General features: G+C 49.3%; 3 protein-coding genes across 3 annotated transcripts; 1 reads left to right on the forward strand and 2 right to left on the reverse strand.

The window, feature by feature from the left end:
- Positions 1-49: 49 nt before the first annotated feature.
- On the reverse strand, positions 50-1,875 carry FPRO_06501 (uncharacterized protein; the record flags this gene model as incomplete). Its single annotated transcript, XM_031228578.1, has 3 exons — positions 50-1,109; positions 1,155-1,415; positions 1,466-1,875. 3 exons carry the CDS (start codon positions 1,873-1,875, stop codon positions 50-52), a joined length of 1,731 nt encoding a protein of 576 aa, XP_031078901.1.
- A 3,186-nt stretch (positions 1,876-5,061) lies between these two features.
- Positions 5,062-6,685, forward strand: FPRO_06500 (uncharacterized protein; the record flags this gene model as incomplete). Its single annotated transcript, XM_031228579.1, has 2 exons — positions 5,062-5,118; positions 5,171-6,685. 2 exons carry the CDS (start codon positions 5,062-5,064, stop codon positions 6,683-6,685), a joined length of 1,572 nt encoding a protein of 523 aa, XP_031078902.1.
- A 7,652-nt stretch (positions 6,686-14,337) lies between these two features.
- On the reverse strand, positions 14,338-14,562 carry FPRO_06499 (uncharacterized protein; the record flags this gene model as incomplete). The annotated part of the gene is made up of 1 exon (XM_031228580.1): positions 14,338-14,562. The coding sequence occupies one exon, from the start codon at positions 14,560-14,562 to the stop codon at positions 14,338-14,340; it is 225 nt and encodes a 74-aa protein (XP_031078903.1).
- Between the last annotated feature and the right edge of the window lie 2,260 nt (positions 14,563-16,822).

Consider the following 16,822-nt stretch of genomic DNA (forward strand, 5'->3'; position numbering starts at 1 on the left):
CTTTTCTCTGTAGCGTACATACATCCAACTTACAGCCCATTTTCAACGCCTAGAATACCAATTCCCAAACATCCAAAGTCGAAGTTCCCATCTTGAGTCCCATCCACGACGCCGCCTTTCCAAGAATCAAGTATTTCCCATCCCAACTAAACGACGCCGCCGTAACAAACCCGCTCTGAAACTTAATCGTATACAGCACTCTTCCCGAGTACATATCACTTACATCGACACCGTCATCTGTTCTACAGCACAAGAAGCGACAGTCCGCCGATACAGCGATGGGCCAGCCCTCGCGTGTCCTTCGCCCGCTGAGGTTGTACGACTCGAGGGCTGCGGTGCCGTGGTTCCAGTGGAACACCGTGTCGCCCCATAACGAAACGATGACTTCTCCATCGGGCGACGTTCCGAGGAACACGGGCTTCTTCCAGGTATCGGTCTCGAGCTTGGCGATCGATGCGCGGGTTTCCACATTCGTTATGCGAATCGTGCCGTCGCGAGATTGTGTGATGAGAAGCTTGCTGTCTGGTGTGAACACAGCATGTGTAACCTCATCCATATGACACGGAATCACAACGCTCGCCTTGTTCATATTCGCACTGCAGTCCATGAGCCCAACCCGACCTCTCGTACTTCCCACCGCAAGCCAATTCCCGTCCTGCGAGAACGCAAGTGGCTTTCCACCAGGCCATTTACAAACCGGGATCTTCCGTCCGTTGATGTAGTCGCCAAGGTAAACAACCGGCTTCTTGAAGTTGATGCCATCATGGCTCGCCGCATTGAGACCCTTGCCGTCCTCCTCGCTAAGATATGCCCACTGACGACCATTGCGCGAGAAGATCATGTTGACGCCATGCTGGTTCTGCAAGCATGAAACCTGATTGGCGCTTATGTCATAGAATCGCGTAGGGGACTCGAGGGTTGAGATTGCGATTGTGGGGGCGTTGTGGCGAGATACATACGCAGTTTCGACGACTTCATGGTTGGAGAGTTCTTTCTTGGCGAGGTGGCGGAGTGAGATGCGGAGGGGTGTTGTAGAGGTTATACCGATGGCGTTGTAATCCGGAATAGGCGGCTCATTCGTCTCTGAGTGAGGAGACGACGCAATTGTCCTGAGACGTTAATATACTGAGAAATATCTGTGAGAGAGGACTTACTCTGGATTAGCGATGCTGCTGTTGCTGTGGTCTCGACTCTCCGCAATTGGTGGTGGAGCAGCAGATGAGCTTTCTGAGATGAAGTCTTGGGTAGCCTCGATGAATTCTCTGATGATGGATCGCTGGCTCTCAACGCGAGGATCTTCACTGTCTGATTCTTGGAGGAATCGTGAGCGGATAGCTGATGCCTCTTGAAGGATCTGAGAGCTGCTATAACCGGGAAGTTCTCTCTCACCATCATGAGGCTGAGAATTGATGGCTCTATGAGAATGTTAGTGAACATCTTATGAAATGGAATGAGGTGAACTTACAGCAACACACAGTCAAGCCCTAGACTCATCCCACTTCTCAAACCCTCAAGCAACTTTGCAAAGGGCGACAACCTCTCGGCAGTGTGTTCCAACCACGAGGGCGTCCTCTCCTCTGCCGTCCTTCCCGTATCCAACGCGTCATCCGCCTCCTCCAATAGCTCCCCAGCCTCACTAACAACCCCCTTGATCGCCTCATCCAACCTTCCCGGCAGCGGCGCGCTTCCGGACTCCAGGGCCTGGGCGTTATGATGCAGCAGCCTCGCTACCATCTGCAGTTCCGCGAGCTCCCGGGACAAGCTAGCAAGGTCCAGCCTCGCCTGCGGATAGTACGTGACGAAGTTGCGCAGACCGTCTACGACGTGTGTCGTGGATGTCTGCAGCGCGGCACAGAGGGAGGATATTGAGGACATGATTTTACAGATGCTGATGTGATTGAGTGATGATGTGAGGTTGCGTTACGAGTACCGACGCCGACGGTGCGGGATAATTTGGTGGAGACACTACGGAGATCCGGAATTGACGCGGGGAATTGAATTGTTACTTGCTTTTTCTCAATGGGTGATGATTAGGATATTAGATGTCATGTCTATTGTTGACAGGAGGAATTGAATCGAATTGGGGGCTTTAGGGACTGGACTGAGATGACATGATTGTCCGTGATCTGGGCTAAGAAAGATCCGGGGCTCGATTAGTTCGATGGGGTGATTGAGTCGATGAGGCAGGGATTGCGCAACTTTAACGGTACCAAGTTATAGGGTATATACTACTCTGTGCTGTGTTAAACGTTGAACACAGCATCTCCGGCTGGTGCAAGTAACCCTCTTGAGAACTGTAACCTTTACACACAAATCCTCATGACTCGGTTCATATCAGAACCCTCTTCATGACCGTTTGAGTGTTACCTACGTATTTGCCAAGACAAGCTCAAGTTGCGGGGTGAAATCTTGGGGACCCCGACAATCGGAACCAGGCAGAGCCTGACGTTGACTGACAGCTCAAGAAACGTTAAAACAAAAGCCACCACAAACAGGATGAGCTATTGAAATAAGACAGAGTCGTAGTGAACCACGACACGAGACATCAAGTGGAGCAAAGGTCAGCAATTAAGTATGTACAGTACAACATACATATCCCGTCTTGAGGCCTTCAACGCAGTTTTTCCTGTTTATTTCACTCAGGTCTGGTCTAGGGTGAGCCAAGCCCGCCGATCAGTCCCAGTCCCATACCATTCGGAGGAGCAGGATCTGCCACGGGAGGGCTAGACTAATGATTGCTTTTCCTTTTTCTCCGTAGGGGACTAGCCTGGGGAGACTGCCACATGGCATCGTCTGCTTCAATCCGAGCAACTGTTTGTTCTTGGGTTGGTTTGTTGTTATCGACCCATGTGTTTCTTTGGGCAGAGACGAGGTATTGATTTTTAGGAATTGTGGCAGTGAGTGATTATTCTAAGCTGAGTATGATGGAGAGAGTTTGCTTTGCCACAGGCTTATGTGGCCTTGACACAACAGATAGCTGATGATAGTACTCATCTGTAAGCATCTGACTTGCGAGTCGAGACCATCCGTGGGGGAAGAAGTGTGACAAGGCCAGCTGAAAGACGAGAGAGAGAGAGGAGAGGAGAGGAGACTAACTTCAGCCACAGAAGTCGTTGGCCAAATGTGGCTCAGCCATTGAATGATTGGGCTTGACCTCAACTTTCAGATTCATGCTAAGATGCTCTCTTTCATCCCCGTGACCAACACAAAGAGGGAACATCCTGGCAGGCCGGCAGCACAAGATCGACAGCCCAGCATAACCCTTCACATCTCGTCTCGTACGGAAACGCATCCCCGCATGCCGGACCAGCCATCTTCTTTTCTTCCTTCTCCCAGGTTCTCCTGCTTCTAGTTCCTCCCTAATTGTCGGTATCGAGAGACCTCGATACCACCTACGTAGGCGGGCACGCCCTGTCGATATTTGATAGGGTGCCAGACAAACCACATGTGTGATGCGAATTGGCGCGCGCTGAAAGCCTTAGCGGGCCTCGACAGAGAGAGGAACGAAAAAAACAGGGATGTGCCCTGTTGGGATGCTATGCACAGGCGCCTGACGAAGGAGGTGGGCTCTTGAGCCAATCGGCAGAGACTCCAGGTGATGGAGGTGAGACGATATGGGCGTCAACTTGCGAGAGAACTGAGCTGGTATGAGAGGATGGGGACTGTGATTTCGCTATCGTGTTGGAGATTCAGGTTTGAGTCTACATACAGGAGGTACAGTGAGTGACACGATATGTACCGAGGAAGAAGAGATTCTGGGAAGATACAACGATCGTCATACCGTAGTGTTCAAAGTGATTGAGTCAAATATCTTGATCACATCTTCCAAATCTCCATCTGCAATGCGATGCGGGATCCAACTGTAACACGACCTCATCATCGTGCAGCTTGTCACACTCTGGGCCTATTCGCTTACAGCTACTGTGCCTGAGAATCACTATCAGCCAGTCGCTCTCGATAGTCCAGTCCAGTTCAGTCAACCCGTCATTTAACAGCCCAATCCATCCATCCATCCCTTCCAATCCATGCCTGGGACAAACTCAAACCGATGTACCGTACCTGTTGATGTGAATGCACCTTGTGCATGTCCATCTGCCCACGGGGGATTTATTTGATTTGATACCTACAATTCTGTATAACCACTTATCAACCCCTTTTCCCCCGTCGCCTTCTTTTTTTCCTCTTTATCCTCTCGTCCTACTCTTCGAATCTGGGATTACCCTGCCCCTCTACTCCCGGTTTTTCCTCACCGACAAATCCACCGCCTCCAACAAGCTTAGCTTTTCCACTTTCACCTGTTTTCCCCTCCAGCTCCAGCTGTCTCCCAGACAAGACCCTTTTTTTTCTTGTCCATTTCCATCAAGTGGACCGAACTCTCTGTTCCCCGGCGCCACCGCCTAGAAAACCACCTTACGTGCTCCGTCTCTTGAGCCACAGCGAGCTAGTCCCCTGCAATTGAACCCCCGGAGGCCGCTGTACCGCAAAGCTCTGGGCTACCTCTTTCAGTGGTCATACCGGTCGGTACAAAGCAAGGAACCTGACCGACCCGACCTCATAATTTTCTCGGATTACCCATTTCTCATCTCTGTGTTCCCCGCCCACTTTTTTGATCTCTCAAACTCACCCCCACTGCGGATCACCCTCAGCTCATCCATCCATTCCAATTCCCACCGCGGGACCGGGAAAGCGTGAATCATTTATTCCATCGCGCTCCCTATTTCTTGTCTTGTAAAGGGGATCCTAGTCCTTGATCGGATCGTATCCTTCAAGAACGGGCTGGGCGTTGTTCGTGCTTGCCCTTGTCCTTGTATCTACCTTACCTCGTCAACTTCGTTGCGGTCTGAGTCTGAGTCTGTCGCATTGGCAAGCATCAGCTCCTTATATTGTCCTGTCCTGTCTATCTGTCTCGTCACGATCCAGAGATAGACATTCCGACAGACAAATAGAGAGAGCTGGCCTCCTCTCTTCGACATATATCCCGCGCATCTACAGCTCTTGCTCTCACCTTGTCGCACCTTTGCGACTTAGAGCAGGACTTCGAAACCTACACCGCTGCCCAACATGGCGCTCGAACAGACTATCACCATTGTTAACAACTCCGGCAAGATTATCAAGACCGTTCGTCATCCCTTTGCGCTTGCGCTTCCCAACCTTGGCTAACAATTCACAGGGCAAGCAGCTCTTTTCCATCTTCAAGGAAGCTCAGGGCAACTACAAAGACAAGAAGGCAGAGATCAAAGCCCAGCAGGGTGTGCAGCGCTCGCAATCCTTCGACGTCAATGCTCAGCCTCAAGCCTTTCCTGTAGAGCATTTTCAAATCGACGATGACCGCTCCCGATATTATCCTCCTCGCGCAGGTGACCAGCGCAGCGAAGCTGGCTCACAACGCAGTCGCCGATCGCGAAGCGTCCACTCACGACACCCCCGAGAGGACTTTGTCAGTCGCCGTGCGCTGACTCTTGACAACCTCGAGAGACACACCGAAATTTCCGCCACAGCTCCCAGCAAAGCTCCCACCCGAACTGTATACAAGGAGATCCCCATGGAGCTTGCCATGCCTCAGCGTAGCATGGCTCCTTCTGCCTACGGCGCTGGCCCTATGGTCCCCCGAAATCGATCGACTGGAGAACTAGTACAAATGAGGCCACGCAAGGAAATCGACATGGACCTCGCCTATGGAAGCGTTCCCCCCGATCTGAAGGACCGCACCGATCTGGACCCGCAGTACTATGATGAGAAGCAGGCCATGGGCCTTGTTCACCGCGTAGAGGGTCTCCTAACCGAAGCCAAATGTATCCACCATTCGGCTACAACGACAATGGCCGAGCTCCAGAAGAACCCAGACCACGCGGCGGCCGTTGCGCTCTCGCTTGCTGAGTTGTCAAAGATGGTCAAGAAGACATCGCCCGCTTTTCTGGGTCTTCTCAAGAGTGGATCGCCAGCTGTCTTTTCTCTCTTATCGTCCCCGCAATTCTTGATTGGCACGAGTATCGCTGCTGGTGTCACTGTTATCTGCTTCGGAGGATGGAAGATCTTCCAGAGAATGAAGGAGGAGAAGGCGGCGCGGGAGGCCTTGGCATATGAGGGCGTGCCTATGGATCGTCCTGCACCTCTGCGAACCCAGAGCGAATACGGTGTCGAGTATGGCCCAGGCGTCGATGAGGCCCTCATCCTTGATGACGACTTGAGTTCAATTGAGACTTGGAGAAGAGGCATTGTGCCCTATGGAGAGGATGAGAGTGAAGTCGACATGGAGCTTATCACACCCTTGGCCGACAGGGAGACAAGAAGTCGCTACGGAGGAGACGATTTCGACACCAAGTCCCGCCGAAGCACAAGAACAAGTAAAACACACGAGAGTTCACGAAGTCACAAGACACACCGGACAGATGACAGCCGCCGTAGCCATCGCAGCCACAGAAGTCGTCGTGATGATGACGACAGGAGTACACGACGTGAGGATTACGCAGAGAGCATCGCCGACAGTGAGCGCAGTCATCGCTCATCAAGGAGTAAGCGTTCCGAGAAGATCGAGACGAGGTCAATCGACAGCCGAAGCAGCAGCCGACGAGACGACGAATCACAAGTCACTGTACGACCAAAGGTCAACCGCAACAACAGCAACATGCTCAAGGCCCTCTTCAAGAACAAGGAGAAGAAGGAACGCTCTCTCGTCATGGCATAACGATCTCGCGGGATTTAATACCCCCCCATGTTACAAATTTTCATTTCATCGTTTTTTGCATATTACTCTGGCGCATTTTTAAGACCGGTGGATGCCAACATCTACGGTAGACGAGACAAAGATTTACATTACATTTACGGACTTTTTTTTTCTCCTTCAAGTACAGATCATGGATGGGCTAAGAAGAATGCCCTTCCCACCAGCGATTTATTCCCTTTCGTTTTTTGTTATTTCGTTTCCTTTTATGAATACTATGAAAGATTGCTCTTGCACACGCTTGAGTGGAGGTGGAATTATTGCATGACGCACGGAAGACAGATGACGGAGCTGTTTGCATTGGGTTGGGATTTTGGGAAGAGTTGTTTGTACCTAGGTAGCCCTGAGGGGCATGTATACCAATACATGAGAAGTTTTATGCTTCTTATTTGGATTGTTAAATTGTGTGCCCTTGCCTAAAGATTGTGACGTTTGTCGTGACATTTTGATGATATCAGGTTTTGGTGGGGGTTTGTAAGCGAGATGTGAAGTGTCTGTCATCATGCAGATTGACGATGGATGCGTTGGCCTCGCTAACATGCTTGCATTGCGTGACTGTTGCTTCGTTGTAATTGGTGTAGGGGCTGCTTGCCCTTTGTTTTGTGACGTTTACTATCATGTAGCCCAATCATCTTGACTACAGTGGTGTTGAGCAAAGATGTCCGTTTGCCTTGATGTTGTCCATTCATTGCTTGCCAAAACCCACCCAAGACCTCACGTTTACAGCGAGTTTGGACCAAACTAGCTTGCCTAAAGTAATTGGTGTTTGGCAAGAACGAAGATTGCTATGGAGCGATTTTATGTTTGCCATGCGGCTGCGTATGCACTGCTGCATCAACAGCAATGCAGCTTGTCCATGCTTGCAAACGGATTGACCCAAAGCACCACATTGTAAGTAGTAAATGCTTGAACAAACATGTAGATTTGATAGTACAGTAGAACAGTTGCCTTGCACTTGCCAAGCTTGTGACGATGATGTCGGAGTTGTCGCTGTCTTTGCATTTGCTTCGTCCAAGGTGCCAAAAAGGGACATTCACTCAACGATTGTCATCTTGCCTATCATTGTAGTTGCACAAAATGGCATATACACTGAGACAAGTGTCTTGGAGATGATTTTTTTTTTTTTTTAAAAAAAAAACCGTCATCTTGAGACTGAAATGGATGACGTTGCTTGTGTCCCCGTCCAAGTATAAATACCTCCTTTCTTCCCAGATACCTTTTCTTTTCTTCATCATCACTTAACGACAACTTTATTATATATACTATCTGATCATTCCATTGATGAGACAACTCACAATCGACATACAAATCCCTCATCAGTATCTTTTGGGAATCTCTCAGGCAGACCATACCGATCTCTCAAGTCAGTGATTATCACAAACAACATCCATCTCTGATGGCGGAAGCGTTGGTACGAGAGATGACGGAGTCTCGCGGACCCGAGACTCCGACTATCAAGACAACGACCATATCTCGGGCTATACATAAATGACCCTTTGCAACAAGGTGTAGCTTCGGGGTCAGTACGTTGTCCCATCCTTTGCCTTCATGAGCACCTATGCTAACATTGGAGCCTTAGTCCAGGGGTTGCCGAACACAGCACAGGCATCGACACAATGGAGACTGCAGTGCTAGCCATGCAATATGGTTAACCCCCTCTCGAAACCCATGCCTTATAAATACAATCCAGCGCATACCCGGTCACCGATACAAGGCCACAGGGAACGCCTTTAGTGAGGTGATCCTCGATCTCAAAGATATCTCGCAGCTCCAAAATGATGCCGAGGAGCTGCCATGTTGTTCTCGAGGAAATGAAATTCGTCGTCCACAGAAAAGAAAGCCACAGTCTACGAGAACGTTGTCATCGTCGAGGACCTCAAGACCCCTCGCCTCTCCGAGAGTGTCATTGCCAAGCAGAAGTCATCAAGGCCCAGTATCACGGTCAGCAGCAAGACATTTCTCATTACCCTCGCTGGTTATAGGTGAATCGAGATTGTCAACCGCGTCTTTCACCCTATTGCATGCGCTACTAGTGTTCAAGTTTGCACTACTGCTTGCTCCATGTCTGAACACGACATTGATTGGGATGTGGTGTCCCAGTTCGCAATTTCCATGGCACCGGATAATGTAGATGTCGGCGACTACACCGCTGAGGATGCAAGGCTCTCTACAGGCACCCGCATGGGGCGTATTTCCGACAGCAGGTCTTTTTGCAACCGCTCTTTCGTCTTGATACGGGGTCTTTTCTACTGCCCCGATATTGCATAGCAAGCTCGAGACACTACAGCCTCTTGATAAATTGGCAGCACAACTTGTCGCCGTATCATAAGCAAGTTCGAGTTATCGCCCTCAGACACAAATGCATATACAAAACACCTGTCGACGGTGAGATCGATTTTCTGACATCCGGAAACCTGTGCTGGAAGCAAGCTCTCGAAAACCATCGACTGCTACATCAGCTTCATGTTTAGATAGATGTCTCAACCCCGATGTTGCTGAGTCAATGCGAGTCTTTCGAAACTGATACCTATATATTACCTTTACGGAAGTGAATGGCAACCTGGGACATTTAGCGCCTTTGCTGTAACTCATAAATCGGGACAGCGAAGTATGTCAAGTCTTCTATTCTCCGCGAGTGGGATCGAGCGGAAGACATACGGATTTGTGCAAGGGTACTCAAAGCACGAACCTTCACAACCTAGCCATTACTGGTCGACCTCAAGATATTATATATGGTTATTCGACTGGACTTCCTCAGGATGGCAACAACAATGTAACAATAATATAACAGCATTTGACGGAGACCGTAACATCTATGAGGCCGACGTTAACGAATACTCTACAGTCACCTGGTATGAGAGAACATTTTATACACCAGCACTGCACAGGTCACTATGCACCTACCTGGGAATGCAACGGTTGTGGTACTGGCTTCCGTCGACGTCAGCAGTTGAGGGATCATGAAGGATTCTCCTGTAATCCTACTCGGACAATAATCACCTACCGCAATCCGTTAAATTATAAGAGTATAGTGAACTAGTAAGTCCAACTCCATCGATCTCTTGCCAGCATGAGACTATACTCCATGACTTGACAAACTTGGAGTGGTCAACGAGGCCTCGAGTGCAAGGCCACATGAAAGCAAGACTCTTGACCGGGCAACCATTTCGGCGGGACTATAAGTCGAAAGTACCATTAGCACCAAGACATTCTTTTCTACACAACCTCCACCCCTGTCCAATGAAATGAGAGGCTGGCGCAAGTTCTACCACAAGGATCTCCCATGACACCAGCGAATTGGACCTCCAAAGCGACAACGTCCAGATGATTGATGAGGTCCTTCTGGGTAGAACTCCTCCTTCTTCGGAATGGAAGAAGCCCAAAAGACTTCGTCCGTTTTGTGATTTGAGAAAGGGGAAATCGAGTAGAAGAACTAGCGACAATGAGGACTGAGATTCCGCCACAGCCGTGAGATACCTGCTACATTATCACCGATATGACATTCATACATAAACATCCGCGGCCATAACACAAAAATCCAGCCCTCTAATGGCCGTGTCACAGCTTTGTCAGGTATACCATCCATTCTGCCTGTTATTATTCATCCTGAAAATCCTAACCAGTTTGATAGGGGTTTTGCCATAAAGACTGGTTTCGCATACATACCTTAACCGCAATTTACAGCATCGCTGAGATATGAAGAATATCTTATCTAAGGACACCACACATGTGATCAAGAAGTGGTCTACCTGCGTCGGCAGCGACGCAGAGATCGCAGAAGCCTATCATAGGCTGAATTCAAGGGATATCTGATACTGAGGCGCGACTGCAGCATTCCATGATATGATGCTGCGAACGTCTGGACTCATCACCACTCTATTCCACCACATCTCCTCTACCCACTCTAAGGACTACGTCACTGTCGGTCTTCGTGGTCTCGAAACATGCATAAGAAGATGAAGATGATATAGTCTACGTCCTATTTGCTAGTCTATACAAGGAGACAGCCACTGATGACGGTACAAACGTCCTTATCTCCCTCGTCTTAGAAGAGGGAAAATAAGGCAAGAATCGCTTCAAAAAGCCCAAGTCTGAGTCTAAGGCCAACCTTGGGACCTCCACCCACAAACAAGATTGGGTTGCGCAGGTGCTGAATAACCCATCCACATTGGTCTTCCCTAGGGCTTGTCCCTCAAGGCGTCCTTGAAAAAGTGCAAAAATAGCTCAACAGCAAAATCAACGCCGTCATTCAAAAGTACAATCTCACTGATGAAGGTTGGCAATTCAGACTTGCGCGCGTTCATCAACCAACATGGCGGCTTATTTGGCATGAAATCTACGGTGTGAAACAGAACTTGTGTCCAAAAGGCCTTGTGCAGGTTCCCAAGGACAACAATGACCTATACTACCGTGGCAATATGACTACTGCATCTAGCAACCTTAGCGGCTGCAGCTCTCGCCTTCAACGTTCAGCTCGGCTAGATCATCAGACAGTACCTTATGCCACATATACTTCGACAGCGCCGGATTCACCGCGCCTCGGCGGCATTTTATTATGCTGGCCGCCTCGTTCACGTTCCATGTGCCAGTAACCTCCAGCCCCTACATATTGTCGACTCATACGACAAAGGAAGGCTAGTCTGGTAACTCTCCACACACATGATAATCGTCGATGATATCAGAAAAGCAAATCTGGTGGAGCTCTGCACACGAAGTAGCAATCAACAGCTGTGGCACAATGGATCTGAAAACCGGAATAGAACCCGGTGACCCCATAAGATATGAGAGTTACCGCGCATATCCCACAGTGCAGAACAAACTATTGTAGAAGAAGCTGGTCAGACTCCATAAAGTCCTTTGTCATGACAAGAATTTTACGCTATATCAGGAACGACTCAATAAATATGTCACATCTCGTCGAACAAAAGACTCAATGACTGTGTTCAAGCCTTTTAATTGACAACAACAGGCGTTCTCAGACAGCACAGCTAGCCAAAAGCCCCCTGCCGTATGTTTGCAAATGACACAGAGGAAAGCCAATTTCTTCCAAGATCAAAAGTTATGAGAGGTAACTACAAGGAGGTCTTGATTCATGCCATCGCCGCCCTTATCAACATCGCTCGTACTGGGTTGAGCCGCAATATCACCACCCACGAGATCCACATGGCTCTCACATCCCCCCAAATGCGATTTCTGTGATGACTATGGATCACTCTTGTTCCTACCGACTTGCATTCAAATCTGCCACGAGTGCTCCCTTGGTTCATATAACTAGATGGTACAACATGCCTCAGCCCAAGTACTCCCGGTTCTTCGACTCATTCTCCCAAGCTTTGGAATAAGGGAGCACAATAAAATTAATAAGAAGTGATCTGGGCTGTCTGTCTTCACTTTTCGTGGAAAATCCTTTCTCTATGCCCCAGGCCTGAGCGACTATGGCCTCATCTGGAGAAAACCGGGACAAATCGGCCACCTCCGTGAAGAGAGGCCCTGTCTACAACATGTTTCTCTCTCTGAAGCGCTCAGGTGAAGAAGATAAGACTGACACCGGCTGGGTGAAAACTTCCAATAATCAATATTCGCCGTTGATTCATAGACCTGCCATCGTCCCATGCCCCAAGGCGCCCAAAGGAGATGAGCTTATCTGTAGCCCAAAGATGACAAAGGAGTATATTGAGGGGGATTTATTGTCGGAGATGACCCTGAAAAACACTTTAGCAAAGGTATTCCAACCAAGGGTACCCCAACCAAGAGTACTGAGGCGAGTCCGAGATCTACGAGATCACCAAGGCCCAGAGTCTCAACATCAAGACTCTTGGAAAGGCCCCAAACTCTGGCATGCGCCAGTACCTGATCTAGTCTCGTATCTAAGCGGTATAGATAAGCAAAACATCCCTATCTTTTCTTTATTATCGGTATCAGTTTTCGGTCGGATAACCGCAACCATGGATACAGCGGCGTGACGATTGCCACGCCCTCAAGTCACCACCACCATCGCCCAGAAAGCAATCTATTGGCGCAAACAGGGAGGACGAAAAGAGGCAACAGACTTTAAACGCTATCACGTCTTCTAGATCCTACAGATAAAGGTATAAGACGCTAAGTTAGGTTGATGGCTTTTCTGGCATACTGGATTCTACAATAGTCACGACCACCGTGATGATCAAGACAAACACAATGAAACAAACCATGAAGCCCTGGGCTCCGGGCAACCCCCAGGATCAAGCATAAAAGAAGAGTACAGAATTATTCAGAGATAGCCGAGAGGATCTTTCTATTGGGAATCATTTTCCTGTCTACGTACTAAAATGTAGTTGGGCGAGCCTCACAACAAGGCCAAGGTCAAGCAGGCAGACAGGATCATCGTCCTACTTAACCTGAACAAGAGCGGCGATGACTACCCCAGGTAGGCCACCGCATACTGGGAGGACTACGTAACGGGCTCAGATAGCTATAAGACCATGAATTCTGGACTCTTGGCATGTAAGATGGGCGAGGAGGTCTCCGACCAGCCCGTCTTCGTCGATAGCCTGCGTGGCCAACGTCTGTGCGATGAGCTCATCCGGCTCCAGGACAGTGCGCGTCCTTCACAAATATCAAGACTTATTCTCCCTTGGTTATCAGGCCGCATTCAGAAGGGCCCGGATTTGCTTCCGAGAGAGGTCGGTATCCGTGATGCCGCGCATACTCTGGCGGGCATCGTCAGTCCCTGATGCTGCAAGTCCTCAAGTATACCACACTTCATCAACAGATGCCAGAAGATAGCGCCACACATCAGGCAGAAGAACAAGATTCCTTAGAAGATGCCTTAGTTACTTGGAACTTCCTGATACTAGAAGCTAAAATAATCCGAGGCTGGATCGCATGGGTTTAGAAAGGCCATCGTGGCGGCAAGTTTGATCTTACAGTTTCCAGGGTCCACGCGCCAGCTGTGGGAAGTCGTGATCATTGAACAGACAACTACGAGAGCCTCGTTAACGCACACAAGATGTCGCCACGGGGACGACAGACCATGATCTTTGCTGTACCTCAAGCGGCTCGGGTTCCAGCATGACCACTAAAGAAATGCCTCTGCCTCCTGATTGTTACTGCTACACCCAATAGAATAGAAGCTTCGTTAGAACGTTCGCCAGAACAGTCCAACTCTGGGTACAACTAAGCACCATAGAGATAGACCCTTCTGGAACTAGAAGCGGAGCAGAATGCATGCATGATCTTCACAATCTCTCTGATGATAACCTGACCTCTGGCTGGTGGTTCAAATCGGCGGCGGTAATCAACATAACTGTCCTCAAAATGTATCTGTGGTATACATCAAATACCAACGAGTAAGACATGGATCTCATCCTATCCCAGAAAATACGCACACAAGAGAACTCAGCATTTTGCAGCACATAGGGAGTCTCGGTACACTCTTTCTAATGATATAATGAACACGTCTGGCATATGGGTCAATTGCTTGATGGCCATCAATATGGCCCCTGCTTCTGCCAGTGGCGAATGACACCGCCGGGGTTCGATAACCAATGTCCACGAACGTGGTTCATACTAAGAGGTCGACAGGGTCTTCGGGTGCACATATGTCAAGCTAGCCAAGAAGCTGGTCGGGAAAAGGATCAGCAGGACGCGGGCAATACGCCGTCGACCAAGAAGTTAAGCTCTCGGTGCGGCCTCGCCAAGAACATGACGACTCTGCTGCCATCGAGGATGACATCGCCGGCGAATTCCACGATCTCCTCGAAGACTCCGACTCCAAACCATGAGGCAATAAAGTCAGCAATACCGGCGATGCTGAGAGCTTCCTCGACGACAAAGACCTCACCACAGACGTCGAAACCCATTGCGAAGACGAAGACATCTCCGGCGACCTTGGCATGCTCTCCTAAACTCTCGTATTACGTTCTACACGAAGTCTTCCGGTGTCATATATAAACCTCATGGGGTCAGATTGAATCACTGCCCTTCCAAACAGAGGCCACAGTCATCAGTATCCAGCTCCTTTTCACTCACAACCAGGCTCAACGCACAGGAACAGTTGCGCTCTCCCGAACCCAGGTATCCGAAGATATTTTGAAGGAGGCCTGGGTATAGATGACCGCTTAGTTTATTCCTATCGCGTTTAAGGCGGATGACAAATACCAAGCGAGTGTCAAAAAGACGGCCCTTGAGCGACGAGTAAGCAACATCGATTGGATGAAGAGGTTCCGAGAGTAGCAGAAGAAGGAAGGCAGGGGCATCGACTTGCTGAGTGATGATAAGATACCCCCAGATCCAGATGACCTGCCAGAAGATCGGGTGCTGCGAAGAGACGAAGAAGGTGGTATTGGTTCGCCGGGAGGAATGATGCACTCAGATTGTCTTTGTGTACCTATGCCCAGTAGCGAATGTGGTGCAGACGGTTAAAGAGTGCATGGATACCTTTCCTATGCTGAAGGTCTACGTCTACTATAGGACCCAGGGATCATGTCCTTTTCGTGGGGCAAAGGTCATCGGCTCTGCCGAGTTCGAGCAAAAGCTCTTGGAACTTAGTACGGAAGAAGCCATCAAGGATCTGAAGTTTAAGCAGAAACTCGTCTAATACAGCACGGAAGAAACCGTAATAGATCCTATAGTATATCACCCCTTCTCCCGCCCCTATTTGGCTCTTCACTGGGCTGCGTTCGTCTCCTAACGAAGTAAAATTAGTATTCTTGCTGATGTAGAACACTCATTATACGCCCTGCACAAATTTCCAAAGACGAGAGGATATGTTCGTTTGGCGCCTAGATATCCTGACCAGACTGTGCGAGCAGTTCAGCTTAACTATGGCAGGCCAGCTGATTGACGCGCTCTACGAAACCCCAATGGCCCAGGATATCATCAAATGGCTGCCACGCCATCTTCTAGAGAAGTTGGCACTGCGAGCGACCAAACTAAATAAGACTCTTGTCGACCATGGGACTGATATCAGCAAGTGGAAGCTTCTCGATAATACACCATCATTCATGTCGACCACCACCTTCTTCATCAAAAAAGAAGCGGTCGAGCATGCCCTCTGAGGCACCCGTGCAGCGAGGGATCAGCGATCAATGGCCTACGAGGTCTGGTTTCTGACCGTCTTGGAGTTGGAGACAGCAAATGGGCAATATAACCATGATGTTTAAGGCATATGCGAGACACTTCGGTTACTGGCCAGCCCACCAAAGTACTGTAGCCTTTCACGGACAGGCCTTCAACAAGACGGCGAGAATGCGCCATATTAGTGCTGATGATAGAGATTGCGACGGACCGAACGTGTTGATGACAAGAGGGTGTCAAAGCCTGAGTGTTGGGTCACGGTGGCGATCGCTGGTACCGATCTGACGGAATCTGGGGCAAGGAAGCGCCAATGGCCGGAGAGGACGGGAATAAATATGATGTGAGCAAGGCCTTATCGTGCAACTGATGTAAGACAGTAATTATTACATTGGGGGTTAGATCGAACATAATGGAAGGATAGAGTGTTAGATAGAAATACAAACCACAAGTTACACATGAAACGAACAAAATCGCCAGCCAAGACCTGAATGTGACCATAACAAGGATACTCACTCCCGATACGACGGCTCAGCGCATGCACCCTTATCCCAGCCCAGCCCAGACTAACTAGCCCGGCCAGCTCCCGTCCGTCCCGCCCCCGATATCGCCAACAGCCGGACCCATGTCAAGCCGCAGCCGGGCTGAAAGACGCTCAGGATCAGGATCAGGATCAGGGGTGGCCTAAAATATCGGTGAGCCCAATGTCTCTTCGTTGCTTTGTATCTGTCTCTGAGACGTGCACACGTATACAGTACAGGTCGTACAGGTCACCTGGTTACCCTCCCTTATGTTATGTTGGGGGGCAGAAGCTTGTTTTGTCCTGTCTTATCTTACTCCTTATTTCTTACCTGTATTTCTTCTCTCTATTAATTGAATCTCTTTGCCTGAGCTCTTTTATCGTCTGCTGTTATGAGCGTTGTGATCATGTTTGACACTTCTTTGAATGGTGGGGGTTGTACAGGATGTGCAAAGATCTTGGAGTATGAGAAGAGACAGGCCGTAGAGTTGCTGGTCAATTCTGACGATGGTAAGTGTTGCTCTCAT

This window comes from Fusarium proliferatum (assembly GCF_900067095.1).
Source record: "Fusarium proliferatum ET1 genome assembly, contig: FPRO_scaffold003, whole genome shotgun sequence".
NCBI classification, from domain to species: Eukaryota; Fungi; Ascomycota; class Sordariomycetes; order Hypocreales; family Nectriaceae; genus Fusarium; species Fusarium proliferatum.